The sequence below is a fragment of the Rhinatrema bivittatum genome, chromosome 2 (genome assembly GCF_901001135.1).
Source record: "Rhinatrema bivittatum chromosome 2, aRhiBiv1.1, whole genome shotgun sequence".
Classification (NCBI taxonomy): domain Eukaryota; kingdom Metazoa; phylum Chordata; class Amphibia; order Gymnophiona; family Rhinatrematidae; genus Rhinatrema; species Rhinatrema bivittatum.
The window spans coordinates 696657122-696683486 of NC_042616.1; the positions used below are offsets into that span (position 1 = coordinate 696657122).

The window sequence follows — 26365 nt, forward strand, 5'->3', positions numbered from 1 at the left end:
ACTTCCTCCTATCACCAAGTTATCTAAAAAAAAAAAAAGGCTTATGTCATGTTTTTAATATATTGGCTATTTTTTTCTTTCATTTGCGCCTTTGCGTTCCTATTTTCCCATCTTCTCTTAGCTTTTCCAGATATCATTGCCTATCTTCTTCTTTCTGCAGTCTTGTAATTTATGAATACTAATCTTTTCTCCTTACTTTTTCAGCAACTGCCTTAAAAATCATAGGGGCCTTGTTTTCCTCTTACCTTTGTTTACTTTCCTAACAAAAATGTTGTCATCCTTGTAATACTTTCTTTTTATTTTGACCACTGCTCTGCTATTTTCCCTAGTTTTTCCCACTCAGTTAATGCTTTTTTCAGGTACTCCCCCCATCTTAATAAAGCTAGTTTTCCTAGTCTAGGACCTTTGCCTTTGAATGAACTACCACTGTCTTTGCTCTAATACTGAACCAATCCATCTGGTGCTCACTGAATCCCAGGTAATCACCCATTATAACATCAGAAATGCTCACTCCATTTGTAAGCACCAGGTCCCATATTGCCTTTCACATGTAGGTTCCATTAACAGTTGATAGAACAGTTCTTCCTGCTGAGAATCCAGGATCTCCCTGCTTCTAAATAATACCACTAGGGTGTCCCTGTCAACATCCTGCAAATTGAAATCACCTAAATGTAAACATGCTAGGGACAGATAATGGGGCAGAGGTAGGAATAGGGTTGAGTGGTTGATTCTGGTGTTGGCTTAAGTATGAGAATTCATATGTTCATCTACGTAAGATGATAGGGAGCCAAAGAGGACGATAAGTGGGCCAATTGGATGGGCCAATTACCTGCTGTTATCTACTATATTACTATGTGATGCCAACCAGCTCTTGTATCACTTGGAATGAGAAAACAATCTAATAATATCCTAACAATGTATGGCTATACTGTAGTTGTTTATATTTCAGAGTACAAAAAAGAGTTACAGCAATTTTGTCTATTCATAACAAATTAAAATTGGTTGGGGCATTTAGTCAATTATACTTTGTTAAAACTTATGCTATGAACTTTGACAAATAGTGCAAAATAATTTCTGGGTGTCTTTTATGTCTTGATAAATCTCTACACCTCTGTTACAGAGACAGATTTGGAGGAAAATTCCTGTCTTCAAAGTGCTAAGATTTTGCCACCTGTTAGGAAATATTCTCTGCCTGACCCAGAACCTTTGAATGCATACAGTCATGGATGGTCTGATTGCTTGAAATGTACAGGATCAGATATATCAGGTAAAAAGCACTTTAATACAAATATTACACAACCCTAAATAGGAGTTTTGTTTCAGGGAGGGCAATTTTCAAAAGCCATTTACCCAGGTAATTTCCTATTAACTGGGTAAACTGGCTGTCTAAAAATTGCCCAGCCCTTACCTGCCTAAAGATGCACATGGCGATCAACAATGCACATACCTTTAGGGAGGTATCATGAAGGTCATTCCAGGGGTGTGTTTAGGGTGAGGAAGGAAACAGCATGTAGGTTACATTTTCAAAATCTACATGTACTTTTTCCAGGGACAGTTTTCAAAGGAGAACGTACCCATGGGCTTTGTATCTATGAGAGTACTTATGAAAAATGTCCCCATTGAGTATAATTATTGGTACAGTTTGTTGTTTTCCATAATCATAATCATTTTTTATATATTGACCAACTGGTGATGAGAAAGAGTCCATATTTAATACCATTTGTCTGGCTAAGTTTAGACTCACCTGAAAATATCAACACCACCTAGCAGCGAATGGGAACAAAATTGTTCAATCCGGAAAAACTGAAAATATGTTTCCATGATTCCATTGTGTGGCAATATTAATGTGACAAACCTGAAAATATCAACACCACCTAGCAGTGATATATAATTTATACATCAATCAAAGAATGGGAACAAAACTGTTCAATCCAAAGAATGGGAACAAACGTGTTCAATCACACTGGGTTGGTGTTTATAAGGGATCCTTTTTGAGTACTGGGTCAGTTGACATCCGGTGTCGACAAGATGGAGAGTTGAAGAGACCAACTTCCGGACACACCAGGAATGGTGAATTCAGTGAAATAAAAGAAGAATATCAGAGAAAGTCACACAAGGGATGGTGTGGTAATGATCATCTGTTATAGTCTTGTCTTTATTGAGTTGACTCCCTGAGGAAAAGCGATTACGTCTGAAACATGTGCATGTCGGGACTTTAATAACAGTTTGAGTTTCTCACAGAAGGGTCTATACACTGTGGGGTAGATTTTCAAAGGGTTGCGCACGTAAGATATGCATGCAACCCCCGAAAACCTACCCCTGCCTCCACCTGCGCATGCCAAGCCTACCTTGGGGGCGTGGTGTCGTGCCGGGGGCGTGGCGGTGATCCAGGGATGGGGCTGGAGGCGTAACGGTGGTCCGAGGGCGGGGCCGAGTGCTCCGGCACAACGGCCTGTGCTGGGGCAGGGAGCCAGCGGCACGCGCAAGTTACACCTGCCACCAAATAAGGTAGGGGGGGATTTAGTTAGGGCTGGGGGGTGGATTAGATAGGGGAAGGAAGGGGGACAAAAAAAAAGTTCCCTCCCAGGCCGCTCTGATTTCAGAGCGGCCTCAGAGGGAACAGAGGCAGGCTGCTCGGCTCGGCGCACATATGTTATAAAATCAGGCGTAGATTTGTTTGCGACAGGTTGCGCGAACAGATCTGCGCCCTCACGTAAGTTTAAAGATTTGCCCCTTATTCCCTTCATAAGTGGAATTACTTTTGTTGTGAGAAGGAAATCAGAAGGGTAGATGTATAGTAATAATTCAACTGGATGTCACAGAATATAATTAAGAAAAAAAAGAAAAATGCTTTTAAAAAAAAAAACTTCACACGAGGAGGAGGTTGCAACTGTGGTGCAGGGACGCCTACATGATTATATGAAACTTTCAATCAATTCCTTAAAAGAAAATGTTTAAATATATAAAAAATATCTAATATATCTAATATATCTAATGTATCTAATGTAACCCCAATGTATCCCCAATATTTAAAAATGGCTCCAGGGGCGATTTGGGAAACTACAGACCGGTTAGCCTGACTTCAGTGCCGCGAAAAATAGTGGAAAGTGTTCTAAACATCAAAATCACAGAACGTATAGAAAAACATTGTTTAATGGGACAAAGTCAGCATGGCTTTACCCAAGGCAAGTTTTGCCTCACAAATCTGCTTCACTTTTTTGAAGGAGTTAATAAACATGTTTATAAAGGTGAACCAGTAGATGTAGTATACTTGGATTTTCAGAAGGCATTTGACAAGGTTCCTCATGAGAGGCTTCTAGGAAAAGTAATAAGTCATGGGATAGGTGGCAATATCCTTTTGTGGATTGCAAACTGGCTAAAAGACAGAAAACAGAGAGTAGGATTAAATGGACAATTTTCTCAGTGGAAGGGAGTGGGCAGTGGAGTGCCTCAGGGATCTGTATTGGGACCCTTACTTTTCAATATATTTATAAATGATCTGAAAAGAAATACAACGAGTGAGATAATCAAATTTGCAGATGATACAAAATTGTTCAGAGTAGTTAAATCACAAGCAGATTGTGATAAATTGCAGGAAGACCTTGTGAGACTGGAAAATTGGACATCAAAATGGCAGATGAAATTTAAAGTGGATAAGTGCAAGGTGATGCATATAGGGAAAAATAACCCAAGCTATAGTTACACAATGTTAGGTTCCATATTAGGTGCTACAACCCAAGAAAGAGATCTAGGCGTCATAGTGGATAACACATTGAAATCGTCGGTTCAGTGTGCTGCGGCAGTCAAAAAAGCAAACAGAATGTTGGGAATTATTAGAAAGGGAATGGTGAATAAAACGGAAAATGTCATAATGCCTTTGTATCGTTCCATGGTGAGACCGCACCTTGAATACTGTGTACAGTTCTGTCACCGCATCTCAAAAAAGATATAATTGCGGCGGAGAAGGTACAGAGAAGAGCTACCAAAATGATAAGGGGAATGGAACAACTCCCCTATGAAGAAAGACTAAAGTGTTAGGACTTTTCAGCTTGGAGAAGAAACGGCTGAGGGGGGATATGATAGAGGTGTTTAAAATCATGAGAGGTCTAGAACGGGTAGATGTGAATCAGTTATTTACTCTTTTGGATAATAGAAATACTAGGGGGCACTCCATGAAGTTAGCATGTGGCACATTTAAAACGAATCGGAGAAAGTTCTTTTTTCTCAACGCACAGTTACTCTGGAATTTGTTGCCAGAGGATGTGGTTAGTGCAATTAGTATAGCTGTGTTTAAAAAAGGTTTGGATAAGTTCTTGGAGGAGAAGTCCATTACCTGCTATTAATTAAGTTGACTTAGAAAATAGCCACTGCTATTACTAGCAACGGTAACATGGAATAGACTTAGTTTTTGGGTACTTGCCAGGTTCTTTTGGCCTGGATTGGCCACTGTTGGAAACAGGATGCTGGGCTTGATGGACCCTTGGTCTGACCCAGTATGGCATGTTCTTGTGTTCTTATGTTCTTATCTTTCTGCCTATATGAAGCATTTTCTCCACAGATGTGTAGATTTTAAAAAAATTAAAAAAAAAAAGTTTGAAATATTTCATTATAGCAGTAATAAATTGATATAAGTACAATTTGAAGAATATTTGTTAGGACAGCGATTGAACAATTTTGTTCCCGTTCTTTGATTGATGTATAAGTTTACACTCAGCCAGACAAATGGCAAGATTTGAAAATCCTGTCATGGCAACCAGCCTTGAGATAGCTAATAACCTTTTATCCAGCTAAAATGTTATCCAGCTAACTCAGGGGCAGGCAGGGTATCTGGGACAGGCCTGGCTATCTGGCTAAGCTATTTGGATAAAAGCCAATTTTCAGCATTTGCCAGCTAACATAGCTGGATGACTTTAGGACAGCCAAAAAGCTGCCCTAAAGTTAGCTGGACAAGCTTATCTGGCTAACTTTAACATGGCGTGAATATTCAGCACTGCACCAGAGTAGCTGAATATCCCAGCTAAATGAACCTGAGAAGTTTATCCAGCTAACTTTGGCCTAGATTCATCATTTTGCTAAAAACATTGCGAGAATAGCAGCCGTGATATAAAAAGGGGCATGGTTAGTGTAATTTTCCAAATACCAAATTGCAAAGCTTTTTTACCGCAATGCGTGTTAAACTTATCACACCCGCAATAATTTCACAATGCAAGCTCAGAAGTGCCCGGACATGTTTTATTGCATTTTGGGCTGCTTCATGCAAGGGAGAGGGAGAGAGAGAGAGAGACTCAGAAAAAGTTAACTTTTTTACCACTGTAGCTCTGGGGAAGGTTTGTGGGGTGAGTTGGGTTTTAGGGGGCAATTTAACAAGCACAGACATTCGTACGAACAGTACAAATACCTTTTGTGAAGATTTTATGTGATTTGGAAGGATGGAAGATGAAAGAAGAGTAGATGTGTTCCATGTTTAATGTAAACCGGTATGATTTGTATATTATACAAGAATGTCTGTATATTAAAATTAAAAATAAATAAATAAAATAAATGTTCTCTCTACCTAGCTTGATTGAAGCTAGGTAGATAGTGCATCAAGCTAGATAGAGAGAACATGGTATAAATCTACTCTTCTTTCACCTTCCAACCTTCCAAATCACATAAAATCTTCACTAAAGGTAAAACCAACTCACCCCACAAACCTCTTCCCGAGTTCATAATGCCCCCTCTTACAGTGGTATAAAAAGTTCAGAAATCAGTGGGCCTCCACAGAGGCTCTCTCTCTCTCTCTCTTACGGGATTCGCGCGGGGGGGGGGGGGGGGGATTTTGTAATCAACGCACAGTGGCACAATCAAACCTTTGTCCAGTTCCCTCCCAGTCCGCTCCAATTAAGGAGCGAACTGTGAGGGAACTTTCCTTTATCCCTACCTACCCTACCTACCCTTCCTCACTTTTCTCCTCTCCTCCCCGACCCCTAAACTAACCCTATCTTTTTTTTTGCTTGTTTTTTAACTTACCTGCTCCTTCACAGCAGAAGTAAGTTATGCACCTGGCTGGCTGCTGGCGCGTGCTTCCTCAGGACAGGGCCTAATGGCCGCTGTCCCAGCTGGCCCCCAGCATGCCCATTTTAGCTGGCCCGGCACTTCTGCATGTATCGTGGGTTACGCGCGTGGCTGGGCCTTTTTGAAAATGCACTCAGCGCGCGCAGGGACCCACCATTTGCATAACCTCTGAATTTTATGCACACGGGCCTTTTAAAATTCACCTAATATTGCATTAATCATTAATAAAGTTTACAATATAGTCATTCCTGTTAACCATTTAACTCTTCTTTTGGATTGTCTGAAAGAAGTTGAAGGTGTAGGTGTTTCTCGTACCAGTCTGGCAGTAGTTTTAGCATGAAGAACAATAGCAATTCACTGGAAAAATCAAGGGCACCATCTAAGGAAGACTGGATGCAGACATTTTACTTAGAATCCTGAAAGAGAAGGCAATGATGTGGATAGGGGTTGCATGCACAAATTTAAAAAAATTTGGAAATATTGGCTTAATTCTTTCTAAATTCATGAGATGATATGAGTTATATATGGAGCAACTGAGGATTGCTAAAACTGTGAGCTGGGGATTCAAACTGTATCCTTATTGTATACAAAAATATAGAATCCTTATTTTGTTTTCTTATTTCTTATTTTTTCTTTTATTGTTTGTTATAAAATGGTTAAACTCAATAAAGAAAACCCTTATAAAGAAAAAAAATAATACTACTGTAATATAGATAACTGAAGAATCATCAAAAACCCACCCAGAATCTAATCATTTCAAAACACTTAAACAGTTCTAAAAGAAATCATTTGAGAAATCACCTAATCCCATGACATTAGACCAACTCATAAAAGGTAGAAACATACATAGCCCTAAAAATATACCCAGTTATCATTATCATAGAACTATTGCAAAACAATAATAGTCCTTAGTAAGATTAGCCAGAGAAAGCAGCTGTAAATAGCCATGTCTTCCACATCTTTCTGAAGTTTAAATAATTCCTTAGTTGTCTATTCTCTCTAGTAATAGAGTTCCAAATCCCTGGGGCAGCAAATGAAAAGGCCTATTTTCTAGTTTCTTCATATTTCACCTTATTAAAAGGCGGCATGGACAGGAGATTATCTTGGAATGAGCAAAGAGTACAAGCATTTATAAACTTTTAATTTCTCTTTCAGATATTGAGGGCCTTGGGCAAGGAATGTTTTATATGTTAAAGAAAACACCTTAAAAAAAATCTAGCAGTTCTCAGAAGTCTGTAAAGCATTTCCAAAGTAGTAATAACACAGTCCCACAGTTTCATTAAAAGTCCTGCATTAACAATCTTGCTGCCATGTTTTGATCAAACTGTAATCCACTAAGCTGTTTCTTATGCACTCTTAAAAATAAATCATTACAATAGTTCAGTCGCCCTCATATTAGAGCATGAATTACAGTAACTCAACCCTCTCTAAAAAGGAATGGACAAAAATTATCAATAATTTGTAAATGCTAGAATGAACTTTTGACCACATTATTAATGTGAAGGGTGGCGGATGTGAGCCCTTTTTGCTACGGCATAGTTGACGCAGCTTCAAGGGCGAACCCACGAGGCCTATGCTGGCAGCTTTACTAGCCACCTCCCCTGCAGGTTGAGCCCTTGGGTTCTGGTGGCCAGCAGGATTTGGCAGATCCCTACGGCAGTGAAGATAATTAAAGTCCAAAGACACATCGGAGTCAGAGCAGGCAGCAGACTAGTGGAGCCAGGAACAGGCTAAGGTTGGGACAGGCAGCTAGCAAGAGTGGTCAGGTCCAGGCAAAAGGTCAGGTCCAGGCAGCAGGCAATCGTGGTCAGGTTCAGGTAAGGGGTCAGATCCAGGCAGCAGACAATCGTGGGCAGGTCGAGGCAAGAGGTCAGGTCCAGGTGGCAGGCAATCATGGTCAGGTCCAAACAAGAGCTCAAGATCCAAAGAGTCAAGACAAGGGTGGACAAAGACACACTGAAGACACTGGATAAATCAAGTAGGAAAAGGTGAGGCTGGATGAGGAAGGCTGGAGGGCAAGACAGGATGAGGCAAGATTGGAAGACAAGGAACAGGAACTAGGAACGCAGACAGGACTCAGGAACCAACATACAGGAGCAGCACGCACTACTGCAGAAGTAGAAGACTCATTGCAGAGGCGAGGACCTGCTGCAGGGCCTTAGCTTATATAGGCCAGAAGGCTGATGTCATCTGGAGGTGCCACTCAGGGCTTCCTACAACAGTATGCATCTTATATGCGCGACTATGGGAAGGCAGCAGCCTGGCTGATATGCCGGCATCAGCTATTGTCGGCAACATTTGATGACAGCTGGATGCCATCTCAAAGGGAGGCCTCTGGCAGTGGCAGGTTTGAGTGCGGCAGCTCACGGGATCATCCTGTGAGCCACCAAATGTAATAATTAATATGGGTTTGCATACTTAATTAACTATCTAGAATCACACCCCAAATCTTTATCACTGATTAATATGCAGTTGGTGTTCAACAAAAAGTAAACACGGGGGATCAAATCATATGCTAGACTTCCTGATCCAAAACTCTTTTGTCTTTTGTGGGTTCAGAAACAATTTGTTTCCTAATATCAACTCCTGTACTAATTTTAGAAAGATTGTCAGTTGTTCCAAAATGTTATTCCATTCCGTAATCAATGATCATATTTATGCAAAGACCATCACTATGTTGTGTGAACTCTTCTTTAATTTAAGGACAATACTCATATAATTATGATAATATTAAGTGGAGTTTCTCATATTTGGCAAATGGCAACCGTCAGTTTAAACAGCTTCAAGCATAGCAATGCTCCAATATAATCATCGTGCTCTACCATAATCCGTCCTGATGTATAAAACAGCTTTTTTAATGTTTTCTTTTGCACGCAAAAACTTATCTATATAAGCAGCTTGATCTTCAGTGTACTTCAAAACCCAATATAATCATTTTGTTCCACTATAAGCCATCATGATATATAAAATAACCTTTTTTTATAACTTTTATTTGCATGTAAAAACCTACCTGCCTTATCAACTTGATCTCCAGCCTACCACAAAATGTACTGGGCTACCTTTCAAGTGAAATCTTCATCGGGATGAGCCATCATTCTGAAGTTGCATTGACGATAGGGTTCTCAGTTTGCCTCTGACACCAAGAAATCCCAACTAATCAATAAAAATATGAAAATGTATAGTATCAAAGGCTGAAGAAAGTTTAAGTAAAATTACTAGAGAATAAGAGCCATAATCAAGATTATTCCATAAGATGTTGGTTAGAGCCACCAACACATCATGACAGAAAAGGTCCAAATCGTATTGATACTGCCTATTCAAACAATATTACTGAACTGGCATGTTTGATATTGGCTGATAATTTGCTAAAATTATTGAGTCAAGGTTTGTTTTTTTTCAAGACTGTTCTAATGATGGCCTCTTTCAATTTGTGGAGTAAAATCCATGAATTATATGATGAATTAATGATACATTTTAGAATATTATGTAAACCTAGACTAGTTTCATAAACCAACTATATCAGATGTGCATAAAAATAATTCCCATTTGGTTTGGACTGCAGATGAATCATCTTTATTTCCTTGACTGTAAGAGGCTCAAATTTTATAAGCATTATTTAAGGAAGATTCTCCCCAGTCTTTTCTGTACCTACAGTATGTCAGCATTCAAACCCCTTTTTTAACTTCTCTACTTTTGAATTAATAAAAAGCATGTCTTCTTTAAAGGATAACAACTTTGTACTCAAGTTGCTGTTAGAAGTTATTTTAGTAAAGGATTGCCTTGTAAGTCAAACATTGTCTCAGCAGAAAAATAACACTTCCAGCCAATTTAAAACTGTGTGTTCTGATTGTCATAATATTTTTCTGACAAACTTTTTTATTACTGTGACAATATACTGTATGTAGCACAAATGTTTTTTAGGGGACAATTTTAAAGCTGTCCACACATTTCACACAAAATGTCAAAGAGAAAGTACATGCATACTTTCACTTTTGCTTTTTTATGTGGGTGGATTTTCTTTGGTAAATAATACACATCAACTTGAAAATACAATCTATCATCTAAGTGTGTTATTTTCTGACCCCCACCCCAAAACATGCCCTGAGGATCAACTCCCCAAATGCAGCTAATAGTGTGTACATTACTTTTAGCCATATGTAGGAAAGGCATTTTTCAAAGAGTTAGTTTACACACATGTTACACTAGCCGACCGCGGCAGCCCCGCAGTGCGGTCCTCTCACCTTTCCAAGTGAGTTTCAGCGTCCAGCTCTCCATCGCTGGCGGCGGTGGGCCACCAGCCCCGACCTCGGGCTCCCGCCAGTGCCACCGGCCCTGCCCCACTGCCCAGAACCTCCAGCCAAGATTTGCAGAGAGACGCCACCAGCAGCGCCGTGCCCCTCCCTAGGTGCACGCACACGAATCAGTGAATCTTTTAAAGAGCCCGTGGCAGGAACCTGGCCACAGACTCAGATGCTGATGTCAGAGCCTTCAGCGTATAAATGCTCAGGCTTTGCTCCATAGCGTTGTCTTTGCAACAGGTCTCCTCTGGGTTCCTGTCTCAGGTCTCCAAGTAATCGTTGCCTCCGTGCTTGTCTTTCTCCGTGTTCCTGTTGATTCCTGGTTCCTGATTTCTTCTCTGTTTCGTCTGAGTGTTGGATTGACTTCCTGATTCTGACCACTGCTATGTCTGACCTTGCCTGCCTTCTCCAAGCCTGACCACTGCTACATGACCTTGACTGCCTTCTCCAAGCCTGATCATTGCCTCGCCTGACCACCTCTGCCTTCTCCGTACCTTCTCCGTGCCTTGACCATTGCTTCACCTGACCACACCTCCCTTCTCCGTGCCTCTATAATTGCCTCGCCTGACCACACCTGCCTTCTCCGTGCCTTGACCATTGCTTCACCTGACCACACCTGCCTTCTCTGTGCCTTGACTTCTGCTACTTCTGACATGCCTGCCTTCTCCGTGCCTCGACCATTGCTTCACCTGACCACACCTCCCTTCTCCATGCCTCTATCATTGCCTCACTTGAACATGCCTGCCTTCTCCATGCCTTGATCATTGCTTCACCTGACCACACCTGCCTTTTCTGTGTCTTGACTTCTACTACGTCTGACCACATCTGTCTTCTCCGTGCCCTGCCCATTGCTATGAACAACTACGCTATAGACTTCCTTGAGTCCAGAGTTCTATGTTGCTTGCTACACCTTCCATTTGCCACCAGCCTTGATTCAAGCTTGACAGTGATGCCTCTGTCCCAACCTCTGGATGTGGACTATTAAAGCTGGCCTTTCCTTGCTCAGGCACCTTCAGTCTCTTCTCGTTCCCTGGTGCCTGGGTTCCTGTACCAGATCTCGTCCGGGAAAGACCTATGCCATCTACTGGCTGCTGTCTCTGGGCTGAACCACCTATTGACTTTATCTAACCTTGAGGCCTGCCTAAGTCCTGCCGGCTCCGGCACCTAAAGGCTCAACCAGAGGGGAACGTGGGCTGATATAGGTGAAGCTCCTGTGACCTCTAGCTTCAGCCCACTCCACCTGCTGACGGTGGGGACCCGTAGGTGCTTGCCTATGGGTTGCGTCAACCCCACCTCAGCCCAAGAATCCACCTCAAGTGCAACACACATACAATAAATCAATATTTACCCCTGTAAGTAACTTTGAAAACTTTCCTCCCTTTCTCATTAGTCATAACCCTGGGAATACCCCTGAATATCAATTCACATTTCTGGAATCATACATGTGAATTTTCAAACATTGTGTGTGAAAAATCAGCACCTGTGTACATAAAATAGCACAAATGTAAATACATGCTATTTTCAGAATTGCAACGTACACACATAAATCAGGGTCTGCAAGTAATTTTGCATGAGTAAGAAAGGAGTGTGCCAGGGATATTCCAGAGTGGGGCCAACATATTCACAAATACATTGCTATTATAAAAACCTTCCAAAGTGATGCATGTATGTCTTTTACATGCATATATTTTCTTCTGCTCAACATCTGCTGTAAACATCATTTAAGAGAAAAAAATAAATGTACAGATAATCTAGGTGTAATGGGGAATGTCAGGCTGAAGAGCCAGGATGGTATTTATAAGTTGAAGATGGATTGGGCGAACTGGTAGATTAATTAGTAAAACTAGTTATTTCATTGCCATGCGCATTATGGGGCAGATTTTAAAAAAATATGCGCGCACATACTTTTGTTTGCACACCCGGCGCAAACAAGAGTATGCCGGATTTTAATAGATACATGCGTAGCCGCGCGTATCTTTTAAAATCCGGGGTCGGCGCGCGCAAGGCTGCGCAAAATCAGCAGCCTGCACGTGCCGAGCCGCGCAGCCTGCCTCCGTTCCCTCCTCCTCCCCCCACCTTCCCCTCCCTTCCCCTACCTAATCCACCCCCCAGCCCTATCTAAACCCCCCTACCTTTATTATAAAAGTTACGCCTGCCGGATGGCTGCCGGCACGTGATTCCCTGGCCCGGGAGCAGTTTCAGAGGCCTCAACCACACCCCCGAAACGCCCCCGGGCCGGAACCATGGCTGCAGCCCTGCCCCTGGAACACCCTCAGATGACGCGCCGGCCGCAACACGCCCCCCCCCCCAACATGCCCCCCAGGAAAGCCCGGGACTTACGTGCGTCCCGAGGCTTCCGCGCGCCGCCAAGCCTATGCAACATAGGCTCGGCGCACGCAGAGGGTAGAAGGGGCAGCTTTTCAGGGGATATGCACGTATCTTATGTGCGAACCCCTTTGAAAATCTGCCCCTATATAAAATACCCTGACTTACGCATGTCAAAGTCAACTTACGGGGATAAAAGCATCAAATTAAAGCTGTTAAAATCTGTACGCATATCCTTTTAAAACTGAAAGTACAAATATGTCAGTATATTATTTGCATACTCTTATCCAACTAATTTCTAATTTATTCAGCTGAGTAGCGCCTTTCCCACTACTTAGATGGACAAATTTGAACGTATTCAGATAAGTAGCAACACTTTATCCAGCTAAGTAGTAGCAGGCCTACATAGCCGGATAAGCCTGAAAAGTGCTACTTGGCCATCTAAGTAGCACTTTTCTGACTTATCCAACTGTGTGCCGGAACTTTACCTGATAAATCAGCATTTATTCAGATAAGTATGAACTTGCGCGACTCGTGGTTTTTGCATATGCAAGCATTTGTGCGCTCACATGTTCTCGTATTTTATAACCTGTACATATCCTTTCTACACAGGTTATAAAATAGAAAAGCAACTTTGCGTGCTCCCATATACACACAAAAGTGGGCGCCTGCGAGCAGTTTTGAAAAGTATCCTCCCTGTGTTAATTGTAGCTTTGCAAATAAAAATAATTTCAATAAAATGCAGATGGCATTGTGAGGATGAAATTAAAAATTTTGGAGCAATTTAGAAAGAGTTTTCACATACTGTTATCATATAATGAAAGCCCTGGATATTTCGCACATTTCATCATTTAAGCTGTAGACTAGACGGTATTGTTCAGTAAAGGTCTAAATTGCTGCATCTCCCTCCAGTGTTCAATACTTCTGAATGTTTCACTCTTTCTTTTTATGTGTCTGCCACTGGGTGAGTCTCCAGTAGGGATGTGCAATCAATTTTCCTGAATTAAGCAATTTCAACCAAAATGCCTAATTCGGAATGGTTCGGGAGAACCAAAAAACGATTGAATTTTTTCCGAAATTTCAGAAAATATTCATTTTCAGGCTAGTGCGCACTAACCCGAACCGCGGGAAAAATGAAATTCCCATGGGGGGACCCCGAAACGAAGCCCGATATGATATACCAACCCGAAGCATATCTCTAGTCTCCAGTATATTCCTGAGAGGCAATCCAGCTGATTGTCTCACTCATATTGAGATAACCGCTAGCAAAGCTGCTTTTCAACATATTCCTGTCTACAGTAATCAGTGTTGCAATAATTACAGCTCACCATAATATAAAGAGCGATGTTGACAGCAGGGAAAAAATACTGCAGCTCTGAAACAGACCATTTAAAAAATATATTTTAGGATGCACTGCATCTTTTCATGGGTGGCTGAATACTTGAGCTTTTAATATAACCTCAACTAAGAAGTGGTGTAATGTAAAAAGACAAGCTAGATTTATGTAATTCAGGACTGCTTCAATGCAAATTACTTTAATATTGTTAACATGGTTATACCATTACAGCATACTTCATCTGCATTATTTCTTACAGGTTTCCCATTAGTGACCATGCAGCATGGAGTAGCTCACCACTGGATTCAAAGCAAAAGAGAAGATATTGTCAGCCAGATGACTGAAGCTTGTCTTAACCAGTGCCTGGATGCCCTTTTATCAAGAGATCTGATAATGAAAGAGGACTATGAATTAATCAGTACAAAACATACAAGGGCTGCAAAAGTGAGACAGCTTCTTGATACTTGTGACAGCCAAGGAGAGGAATTTGCCAGAATCACAATACAGAAACTGAAAGACAATAAACAGATGGGCCTTCAGCCCTACCCAGAAGTAAGACCAGCATATCAGACTGCAACTTTAAATTCAATAGGTCATCTTAAAAGTCTGTGAAAATCGTATTTTTATTTTACAATTGCGAGATTCTCCTGCATAAGGTTATTGTATGCTTGTATAGTTTTACTTTATTACTCATTTTGTAAAATCTGAAGAAAATTGGTAGTGTGCAAAAATGAAAATGTATTTAAAGGTGAAACTAACACTGTGCAATAACAGGAAAACTAAATTTATTATAATAGTACTCTAAAGATGTCTGACTGGGAAATATAAGAGACTGCAATACAAGCAATGAGTACAAGGTGTCAGTATCTTCTACAGCCTTTTGTGTTTCCTGGACAGACACCAACTAAGTATTCAAACTAGTTGCAGCAGCAATGGTAGATGAACTGGAGGGGGCAAATGGTGCAGCTGTACTAGGGCCTACACTGTGAAGGGACCCCCATTGCAATCAAGCTGGATCTTCACTATGTATATGTTAATGGTAGGCAAATTCTCCCTCCCCCCCCCAAAAAAAAAAAAACCCAAATAAAATAAAATGGCATACTTCACTCTCACTATTAGTCCTTGTGCAGGCCTGTTGGCCCAACCTTGCTCTAATTCCCCCTAATTTCCTTCCTTCTCCTTTGCCCAGCACTAGCCGGCAGTAAAGCAGCATGGGCAGCCCAGTGCTTCTAACCCTGTTTTTCTGATGTTGGGTCTCCCTCTTTGCTTACCCACAGTTCCAATAATCAGCTGTTTCAGCCGTGCAGCGTGCCTTGGATACAGAGCATAGCACGGTTCAAACAGCTGATCTGTGAACCATGCAGGACAGCCTTCCTCACAACAGAAAGAAAAAGTTAGAAGCTGCTCTCCTGCCAGCTGATGCTGGGCCATTGAGAAAGGAAAGAAGTGAGGGAGAGAGGCGTGTCCTGGGAGGCAGGAGGAATAGGACAAGGGAGGTTTGAAGTTCCAGGGGAAGGCAGGGGAAGGGAAGGAGAGACGTAGAGAGTGGAGACTTAAAAATTGGATGGGAGACCAAGGATGGAATGACTGGGGAAATAGGTGAGAATTCAGCAGAATGGGGACTCGGGAATGGAGGAAGAGCAAGGCCTCAGAGATTGGGTGAGAACTGTCAAGAATTAGGGGGGAAGAGCTGGAGTATGTTACTTAGGTTGGAGAGGTATGAGTGGAGGAGAAGAAATCAATCTGGGAATATGAGAAGAAGAAGGATATGCGTACATGGGACTTGAATTTCTGCAAAACAAAACTTAGATTAATTCAATTTTATTCACAAATTATTACAAGCATGGAAAGCAGCATAGTTTAAGATATCTGCAACACACGCATAAAAATCAGGGCTTGCACGTGTGGCCAGGTCCTTTTGAAAATGCACGCAGCTCGTGCAGGGCCCAGCCACACACATAATCCCCGATTTTTATGCACGCGGGCCTTTGAAAATCCACCCTTAATTCTTTAGTTGAAATTACAATTACAAGCTATTTTCTATATTTCCATACAACACTCACTCTCTCTGGACATGTCCACTTACACTATGTGCCGGAGTTTTAAAAGGTTACGTGCGTAACCGGCCTTATACGCGCCGTGCTTATTTTAAAAAGGCCCGGCGACATGCATAAAGTCCCGGGATGCATGAAAGTCCCGGGGCTTGCAAAAAGGGGCGGGGTCGGGGCCAGAGGCCTCCGGCCGCTGTGTCAAAGGATCGCATGCCAGCAGGCTGCCGGCGCGCACAACTTGCGCCTGCCCAGAGGCAGGCGCAAAAGGTAGGATAAAAAGTTTTGGGGGGGTATAGTAGGGCTAGGGGGGGAAGGTTAGGGGAAGGGGTGGGAAGGTCAGGCTAGGGGGAAGGGAAAGGGGGAAGGCAGCACGGCAGCTGCGCGCATGTTATAAAATCCGGGGTCGGCGCGCGCAAGGGGGTGTACCCTAGGGGAGCCCCAATGGCTTTTCCTGTGCCCTCCGAGGCCGCTCCAAAATTGGAGTGGCCTCAGAGGGAACTTTCCTTCCCCCCTCCCCACCTTCCCGTCCCTTCCCCTACCTAACCCGCCCCCCAGCCCTACCTAAACCCCCCCCAACCTTTATTTTACAAGTTGCGCCTGCCTATGGGCAGGCGTAAGTTGTGTGCCCCTGCCAAGTGCCAGCACGCGATCCCCAGGCCTAGCAGTCCTATGGAGGCCTCTGACCACACCACCGCCCATTCCCCGACTCTTTTTTCAAGCTCTGGACATACGTGCATCCCAGGGCTTTGTGTGCGTCGCCGGGCCTATGCAAAATAGGCTTGGCGCGCGTAGGGATTTTAAAATCTGCCCCTAGGCACAATTGTGCACCCCCTTGCGCACGCCAACTCCTGATTTTATAACTTGCACACGCAGACGCGTGCAAGTTATAAAATCGGGTGTACATATGCGCGCGCCGGGTAGCGCACACACATGTACGCCCGCGTGCAGCCTTTTAAAATCTTCCTCTAAGCATTCAGTCTTTCGTTTTAATTGTTAAGAGCATTTGCAGACACATTTTTTCTTTCAAAGCAGAAAGCATTCAGTGCACAAAAGATGTATCATGCTGGGTCTGAGTAAGGTCAATTGAGCCCAACATCCTGTCTCTGACAGTGGCCAGTTTGGTCACAATTACTCAGTAGATCCCAAAAAGTAGATCTGTTTCTTGCTACTCACTCCCAGGGAAAATCTATGGCTTTCATCATTCTACATGGCTACTAATTGTTTATGGACTTTTCCTCCAGGAACTTGTCTAAACCTCTTTTAAACCCCAAAATGCTAGTCACCTTGACCAAGTCTTCTGGCAGCAAATTCCATAATATGATTTTGTGCTGAATGAAAAATACTTTTTATGATTTGTTTTAAGTTTGCTGGTAATTTCATGGAGTGTCCTCTTATTTTAGTGTTTTTGAAAGGCTAAATAACCAACGCATCAATTACACATTACACCTTGAGCATACTTTTATAACCTTCTATCATATCCCCTCTCAGTTGTGCTTTTCCAAGCTGAAGATCCCTAGCTGATTAGCTGTTGTTCATAAGGGAACTGTTCCAGCCCTTTATCAATTTTATTGCCCTTCTCTGTAATTTTTTTGGTTCCATTGTATCTTTTGTGATATGGGGCAACCAGATATGTATGCAGTACTCGCGGTGTGGGTGCACCATGGATTGATACAGAGGCAATATTATATTTTCCATTTTAGTGTCCATTCCTCTCCAAATAATTACTAATATTCTATTTGCTTTTTTGACCACTGCCACATACTGAGGTTAGGATTTTAAAGTATTATCCACAGGAACCCAGCATTTTGTAAATATAGTTGGGATTATTTTCCCCTAAGTATTTTACTTTGCACTTGTCTACATTACATTTCATCTGATATTTAGATGCCCTTTTTAAAGTACACACATTTTAAAATACTTGCACTAAAAAGCTGAGTTAGGCTAATCCACAGATCACAGCCAAATATTAGACCAAAGTTTCATTGCTACACATTGAGGCTGATGTGGGCACGCTACACATAGCTACCTATTAGTATATTAACAAATATATAAGCTATGTATTATGTTAATTATGTAAAATGGTTGATTTAAAGTGCAATATTTATATACTATATCTGTTTTAAATGTTTTAAATCATTTCGTGAAACGTGAATTATTGTGTCTTGTTTGTCTACATTTGAGGAAACACGTTCAACATCCAATTTGTACATGTTAGGAAAATATAATGCCTCTTCAGTCAGTAAGATCAACTAATAGAACATGCCAGCTTTGTTTTTAAATGAAATTTACCTTACCAATAGGGCATCAAGATGTTTTAAAGCAAGTAAGCTACATCTGAAAGCTCATAAAAGTAAGGCAAATGTATGCCTATATCATTAGGGTGGTGTTAAGAGGCAAAGATACATACCTGACCTATTGTTGGCAGTTCATTGCAAGTACCACAGTAGGCTATCAAATTTTGATCCTCGGCCTATATGTAGGTTTTGCATTTTCCTGGTTTAGGAGGTTAAAAAACAATTGATGAAAGGTTTGAATGCGTCCTGTTGTCGACATTTTAATGCGTTTTAATGCGTCCTGTTGTTCGACGTTTATTCTAACTTGTGCTGGGACTTGTTGAACATCAACCCCTCTAGGGGTAAAGGACTTGCAATTAGACCAGAAAGAAATATTTTTAAAAAACACATAAAAAAATGTTCACGGGTTGGAGGAGGTCGGTTTATGATTAGAAACATTACACATTGGATCCCATCATTGGATCCCATCATTAAAACCTTTCATCAATTGATTGTTCGTGATCTCAGTTCATACGAAGAAAGCCATCCTAAATGGAGATATAACTTATCTCAATCATTAAGAACTGCTTTGAAATCTTTGGCTCAAGTGGATGATGTAATTATAAAGCCCGCCGATAAGGGCGGCGCAATTGTATTACAAGATAAAAAGAATTACAACACAGCAAAGCATCAACATTTGAATGATCTGAAATACTACTGTATATTACAACAAGATCCGACAACAGGTTTAAGCCAACAAATAACATCTCTAGTTGAAGCAACTATAGGCTTAACAGATAAAGAGCGGAATTTTCTTAAGGTTTCTAATCCAAGGATTCCTGTAATATATTTGCTCCCAAAAATTCATAAAGATATGCAGAATCCACCATTGAGACCTATAGTATCCTTAAATGGAGCCGTACTTGAGGCTCCGGCGATTTTCCTTGATCGTATTTTACAACCATACGTACAGGATATGTTGTCATATACTAAAGATACCATTCATTTTTTGCAACAGATTGAACAGATGACTCTGGATCCGTCGGTGACATATTGGTTTGCTACCATGGACGTGACAGCATTATACACCAATATCCCTCAGGATGAGGCGTTGGAGGTGATATATAAGACTGTTACTAGCCATCGCACGACACAAAGAATATCTACTTCATTCATCATGCAATTGGCAGAGTTGATTCTGACTAAGAATTATTTTTTATTTGAATCAACGTTATATTTACAAATCCACGGGATACCCATGGGTTCCCCATTGGCTCCAACAACAGCCAACTTATATATGGCAAAGTTCGAAAATGAATTGATTTACACTTCTGAATGGTGGCCAGACATTGTCATGTGGAGTCGTTATATCGACAACATCTTTTTTATTTGGAAGGGGTCTGAGGAACGTTTGAAGTTATTTGGAGAATGGATCAATATACAGAATTCTAATTTGTAGTTCACCGCTCAATGGTCCAATAATCATACTACATTTTTGGATGTTTTAATAACACGAGAGAGGGCATCATTAAAAACTACTGTATATCGTAAAGCATCAGACCGCAATAACTTGCTTAGGTTTCATAGTCATCATGCTCACTCGTTTAAATGTGGGTTACCCATCAGTCAATTCTTCAGTATATGAAGAATTTGTTCTACCCTTGCTGAATTTGAAATACAAGCAAATCATTTGAAGGAGAGGTTTTTGTCTCGTGGATATCCCCTTAAGATTGTGAAAAGAGCGTATAAAAGGGCAAAATATTCTGACAGACAATCGCTGTTGGAATACAGACCTAAAAAACAAGAACCTAATTTAGTGTGTGTTCTAAAACAAACAACAGCATTTCAGGCGATTGCTAAATCGATCAGAACACACTGGCACATTTTGGGGATCCACGATGTATTTCAAGAACCACCTTTGATTGTTACGTCCAGGGGCAACAACATCAAAGATTATTTAGTACATGCTCAGTCAATTACACCATCGAGCTATAATATTACTGGTCACTTTAAATGTAAACATTGTAGCCATTGTGACACATGTATAGAGGGGCAAGAATGGCAAGATCCAGTGTCTGGTTATAAGATTAAGAGAAGAACCCAGACTAATTGCAATTCTAGTTATGTAGTATATGCTTTAATCTGCAGTTGCCCCAAAGTATATATTGGAAGAACAACTCGCAATATAAAAACCAGATTGAAAGAGCATAAATCTCGTGTACAAATGCAAGTGTTGACTGCGCCGATAGTTTCCAATTGTGTACAGTATAATCATTCATTTTCTCAAATAAAATGGATTATTGTTGATCATGTAACTATTTCTCCTCGTGGCGGTGACCGCAAACATTTGTTAGATTTAAGAGAAGCTTACTGGATTTTCACGCTGGGGACGCAATCCCCGAAGGGATTAAATGAAGAATTGGAATGGAATACCTTATTGTAAGATCAGGTTCTTCCGCATCATCGACGTGATGATGTCGTAATAGGGATCTTCATTGATTGGTCGAATTTGAAGAAGCTTGGCGTGAATAAAAAGAGAGACGCTACCTGTGGTCTTAAGATTCAACAATGGCGACCATGTACTTGGCGAGTGGAAACTGGTGAAAACGCAGCAAAGTTCTCAAATAGAGGATTGAAAAACACTGTCCCCTGATGAAGAATCCACGATTCGAAACGAGGCCTTGTCGGGATAGGGACATGGATCCAAAAGTCTGATCGTGTATAGATAAGTAATGGGGATGTTCCCCTTATAAGATCTTAAAGATTCAGCATCGGCGTTTATGGAGAATTGTGCGTTATTAAAAAAAAAGGTAAGTATCGCACTTATGAAATAAATAGTTTACAAAAAGTCCACAAAAAGTTCCAGATAAGAATGCGTTGAACTGGGTAGTTCTAACAAAATCATATGAATATCTGTTCGCCGTTCATTAAGAATCAAGAACGATTTTGGTGATCAATGAAATTGTTGGATATAAAAGAATAATTGTTTTTTTCTTAATTTAATTGAAAACTCTTTTCGACGTTTATTCTAACTTGTGCTGGGACTTGTTGAACATCAGCCCCTCCAGGGGTAAAGGACTTGCAATTAGACCAGAAAGAAATATTTTTAAATTATTTTGTTTCATTAAATTAATCACGCTAAAAAACACATAAAAATGTTCACGGGTTGGAGGAGGTCGGTTTATGATTAGAAACATTACACATTCCTGGATGCGATGTCATAAAGTTGTATGAAACCTTCCTCATCTTTCCCAAAATTTTTTTCCACTGGCATGGAGAATGCGGGCATCGATCGACCAACCATGGTGTGGTAATCGAGCACTTGCTTTCCCCCAATTGGAAAACGTAACGGCAAATGGAAAAGACTGTTTGAGCGGTAGCAGGGTTTTCTACATGTCACTTATTTTGTTTGTAAAAAATAAAAGGTGCAAAGCAAGCGCTCTACCATATGAGCTAATTCCCCTGTCTCGTGGGCCGCTCGCAAAATCATTACATAGGCTCTGCTCCGGACAATCCGCTTGCTCTATCATCTGAAAAATCACTGTCACTGCTCAAGTCAACACCCAATTCTCTGGAAACACTGAAGATGTCAGCAGAATATGGTCCATTTCCTCTGCCCTTCTGAATCTGCCTACTGAGCTGTCACAGTCCTTACTTCGTCTTTCGTCTGACCTCTCCGTCTTGCCCCGATGTCCATTTCTATCTGTCCCTATGAATGCTGGTATTCTGCCAATCTGTTGGCTCCTGTCACCTTTGCCAAAAGTATTCCAGTTTTCTATCACCCTCTCTGAGAGAAAATAATTTTATTTTCACTAAGCTTTCCTTCCTTCTTTTTCATAGGGTGGTCCCTTGTCGCCGAGCTTTGCTTTCCCAAGAAAATGCCAACTGCTGCTGCCACACATCATGCCGTGAAATAGCAACATGGAGAATGCGGGCATCGATCCCGCTACCTCTCGCATGCAAAGCGAGCGCTCTACCACTTGAGCTAATTCCCCAATGCTGGTGAGTGAGTCTGCAAGATTAAGGGAGATGCTTGGTTGGAGCTCAGCCTGCTGCTATAGCCCAGGATGGAAAAGTCACTTTTCCAGATCCTAGTTCACTGGAAATGCAGTTCTGCTTGTCCTCTGAGGCCTCATTCTCACCATCCATCACTAGAAAAGGCTCACATGCCAGCATTTCGAAAGAAGAAGTAGTCAGAAGTACTCTGGAAAGTGCAGGCTTCCATACATGGTAGGAATGCCTTCCTCCAGACGAGGTTAATCTTTGTCCCTGCCCTGATGTTTTCATGCACGAACAGCAGGTGTCAGTGCTAGACAGACAGCAAGCACTTCCCAGTGGCTCTGCACTAAAAGCACTGTCCTGCTGGGACCTGTAGCTGTCACAGGTTCTATTCCTGCTTTGGTAGAAATTGGGAAGGAGACTGAAAGTTGGTACTAGTCAAGCTTTTTACTTTTTAGCGAAAAGAACGTCTTTCAATAATTGGAGAGAGGTTTCGGGAGATCAAAATAGCAGAAAGCATATGCGTTGGCAAGTTAGGAGTAAACATTGATGGTTCGAGCTAAAAGAGAATTTGAAAAGAAGCTGGCAGAGGCAAAACCTCATCATTAAAACTTTAAAGAAATAAACATATCCGAAGCAAGAAGCCTGTGAGGTAGTCGGTCGGACTGGGGGGGGGGGGGGGGGTCAAAGGGGCACCTAGCCATCGTGAAAAGACTGAACGAATTCTTTGAATAGCTCTTTCCTGAGTAGAGGAGATACCCGTGTAGGATGCTGTATTCAGGGACGATGATTCAGAAGAATGGAAACCGACCACGGTGAATATGGAAGTTGTAATAAGCCAGATTGGCCAACCAAAGAGTAGAAAATCACCCGCTCCAGATGGTATTCACCCCATGTGACTGGAGGATTGGGCATTCGAATGGCATATGGCATTTAAGATGGACAAGTGCCAAGCTATGCACATGGTGGAAAATAGGTTCCATATTAGGAATTACCAGGTAGGAAAAGGATATGGGCATCATGGTGAGCAATATTGTGAAATCATCGGTTCAGTGTGCGACAGGGGCGGCGGTCAAAGAAGCAAACAGAACTTTAGGCATGATCGGGAAAGACATAGAGAAGGAAAAGGCGATTGTCCGAATGCCTCCGTAAAGCACAGCGGCGATCCATCACCTGGAGTACTGAATGCACTATCCGGTCGCCGCATCTCAGGAAAGATAGAGTTGCAATGCCAAAGGCACGGAGAAGGGTGACCAAACTGAAAACGGCGATGGAATGACTCCCCTCTGAGGAAAGGCTAAAGACGTTGGGGCTGTTTATCTAGGAGAAGGCGATATATGATAGGGGTCTCTACAATCATGGATGGAATAGAATGGCTAAAAGTACTTTTTAAGAGAGGCATTGGTGGTTCAGTGGTAGAATTCTCGCTTGCCATGCGGGAGACCTGGGTTCAATTCCCAGCCAATGCAGTAGTAACCTCTTTTATTTCTTCACGGAGATGGTGGTGGATGCCTGGAATGCCCTTCCGGAGGACGTGGTGAAGACCAGAACTGTGAAGGACTTCAAAGGGGTGTGGGATAAACACCATGGATCCAGGAAATCTAGAGGGCGAGAATGAAGGTGGGTGGCTTGCGGGAATGACGGCTACTACCTGGAGATAATACCCTTATTCAATAAACATACGCACGGTTAATGTGACTGGGGGAATAGCACTTACTTACCACAGCGTATAGCAGCATGGAATTTATTTAATGTTTGGGATCTTGCCCGGTACCTGAGACCCGGCTTGGCCGTTCTGGGAAACAGGATAGTGGGCTTGATGTACCCTCTGCGTGACCCCTTGTGGCGGTACTTAACCCTTCAGCGTTTACCTTGATTTGAAATTTGCAGTGCTTACCGTGCCGCATGGAGAATGCGGGCATCGATCGACCAACCATGGTGTGGTAATCGAGCACTTGCTTTCCCCCAATTGGAAAACGTAACGGCAAATGGAAAAGACTGTTTGAGCGGTAGCAGGGTTTTCTACATGTCACTTATTTTGTTTGTAAAAAATAAAAGGTGCAAAGCAAGCGCTCTACCATATGAGCTAATTCCCCTGTCTCGTGGGCCGCTCGCAAAATCATTACATAGGCTCTGCTCCGGACAATCCGCTTGCTCTATCATCTGAAAAATCACTGTCACTGCTCAAGTCAACACCCAATTCTCTGGAAACACTGAAGATGTCAGCAGAATATGGTCCATTTCCTCTGCCCTTCTGAATCTGCCTACTGAGCTGTCACAGTCCTTACTTCGTCTTTCGTCTGACCTCTCCGTCTTGCCCCGATGTCCATTTCTATCTGTCCCTATGAATGCTGGTATTCTGCCAATCTGTTGGCTCCTGTCACCTTTGCCAAAAGTATTCCAGTTTTCTATCACCCTCTCTGAGAGAAAATAATTTTATTTTCACTAAGCTTTCCTTCCTTCTTTTTCATAGGGTGGTCCCTTGTCGCCGAGCTTTGCTTTCCCAAGAAAATGCCAACTGCTGCTGCCACACATCATGCCGTGAAATAGCAACATGGAGAATGCGGGCATCGATCCCGCTACCTCTCGCATGCTAAGCGAGCGCTCTACCACTTGAGCTAATTCCCCAATGGTGGTGAGTGAGCCTGCAAGATTAAGGGAGATGCTTGGTTGGAGCTCAGCCTGCTGCTATAGCCCAGGATGGAAAAGTCACTTTTCCAGATCCTAGTTCACTGGAAATGCAGTTCTGCTTGTCCTCTGAGGCCTCATTCTCACCATCCATCACTAGAAAAGGCTCACATGCCAGCATTTCGAAAGAAGAAGTAGTCAGAAGTACTCTGGAAAGTGCAGGCTTCCATACATGGTAGGAATGCCTTCCTCCAGACGAGGTTATTCTTTGTCCCTGCCCTGATGTTTTCATGCACGAACAGCAGGTGTCAGTGCTAGACAGACAGCAAGCCCTTCCCAGTGGCTCTGCACTAAAAGCACTGTCCTGCGGGACCCGTAGCTGTCACAGGTTCTATTCCTGCTTTGGTAGAAATTGGGAAGGAGACTGAAAGTTGGTACTAGTCAAGCTTTTTACTTTTTAGCGAAAAGAACGTCTTTCAATAATTGGAGAGAGGTTTCGGGAGATCAAAATAGCAGAAAGCATATGCGTTGGCAAGTTAGGAGTAAACATTGATGGTTCGAGCTAAAAGAGAATTTGAAAAGAAGCTGGCAGAGGCAAAACCTCATCATTAAAACTTTAAAGAAATAAACATATCCGAAGCAAGAAGCCTGTGAGGTAGTCGGTCGGACTGGGGGGGGGGGGGGGGGTCAAAGGGGCACCTAGCCATCGTGAAAAGACTGAACGAATTCTTTGAATAGCTCTTTCCTGAGTAGAGGAGATACCCGTGTAGGATGCTGTATTCAGGGGCGATGATTCAGAAGAATGGAAACCGACCACGGTGAATATGGAAGTTGTAATAAGCCAGATTGGCCAACCAAAGAGTAGAAAATCACCCGCTCCAGATGGTATTCACCCCATGTGACTGGAGGATTGGGCATTCGAATGGCATATGGCATTTAAGATGGACAAGTGCCAAGCTATGCACATGGTGGAAAATAGGTTCCATATTAGGAATTACCAGGTAGGAAAAGGATATGGGCATCATGGTGAGCAATATTGTGAAATCATCGGTTCAGTGTGCGACAGGGGCGGCGGTCAAAGAAGCAAACAGAACTTTAGGCATGATCGGGAAAGACATAGAGAAGGAAAAGGCGATTGTCCGAATGCCTCCGTAAAGCACAGCGGCGATCCATCACCTGGAGTACTGAATGCACTATCCGGTCGCCGCATCTCAGGAAAGATAGAGTTGCAATGCCAAAGGCACGGAGAAGGGTGACCAAACTGAAAACGGCGATGGAATGACTCCCCTCTGAGGAAAGGCTAAAGACGTTGGGGCTGTTTATCTAGGAGAAGGCGATATATGATAGGGGTCTCTACAATCATGGATGGAAAGGAATGGCTAAAAGTACTTTTTAAGAGAG

The 26365-nt window shown here is 42.2% G+C and overlaps 1 protein-coding gene and 3 non-coding genes across 5 annotated transcripts in view; 2 read left to right on the top strand and 2 right to left on the bottom strand.

Moving 5' to 3' along the window:
* The window catches only part of RIPK2 (receptor interacting serine/threonine kinase 2), a 155418-nt gene extending 140324 nt beyond the window's left edge, over window positions 1-15094 (top strand). For both annotated transcript variants that reach the window (XM_029591619.1, XM_029591620.1), the window contains 2 exons: window positions 1121-1267; window positions 14273-15094. In XM_029591619.1, the coding sequence (XP_029447479.1) occupies window positions 1121-1267; window positions 14273-14625 (500 nt within the window). In that variant the 3' untranslated portion in view covers window positions 14626-15094. The remainder of the gene's footprint in view (window positions 1-1120; window positions 1268-14272) is intronic.
* Window positions 15095-22259: 7165 nt separating this feature from the next.
* Window positions 22260-22332, bottom strand: TRNAA-UGC. Its single transcript has one exon. It is a non-coding gene; the product is annotated as a tRNA-Ala (tRNA).
* A 1402-nt stretch (window positions 22333-23734) lies between these two features.
* Window positions 23735-23805, top strand: TRNAG-GCC. Its single transcript has one exon. It is a non-coding gene; the product is annotated as a tRNA-Gly (tRNA).
* Window positions 23806-24891: 1086 nt separating this feature from the next.
* Window positions 24892-24964, bottom strand: TRNAA-AGC. The gene has a single exon. It is a non-coding gene; the product is annotated as a tRNA-Ala (tRNA).
* Window positions 24965-26365: the final 1401 nt, after the last annotated feature.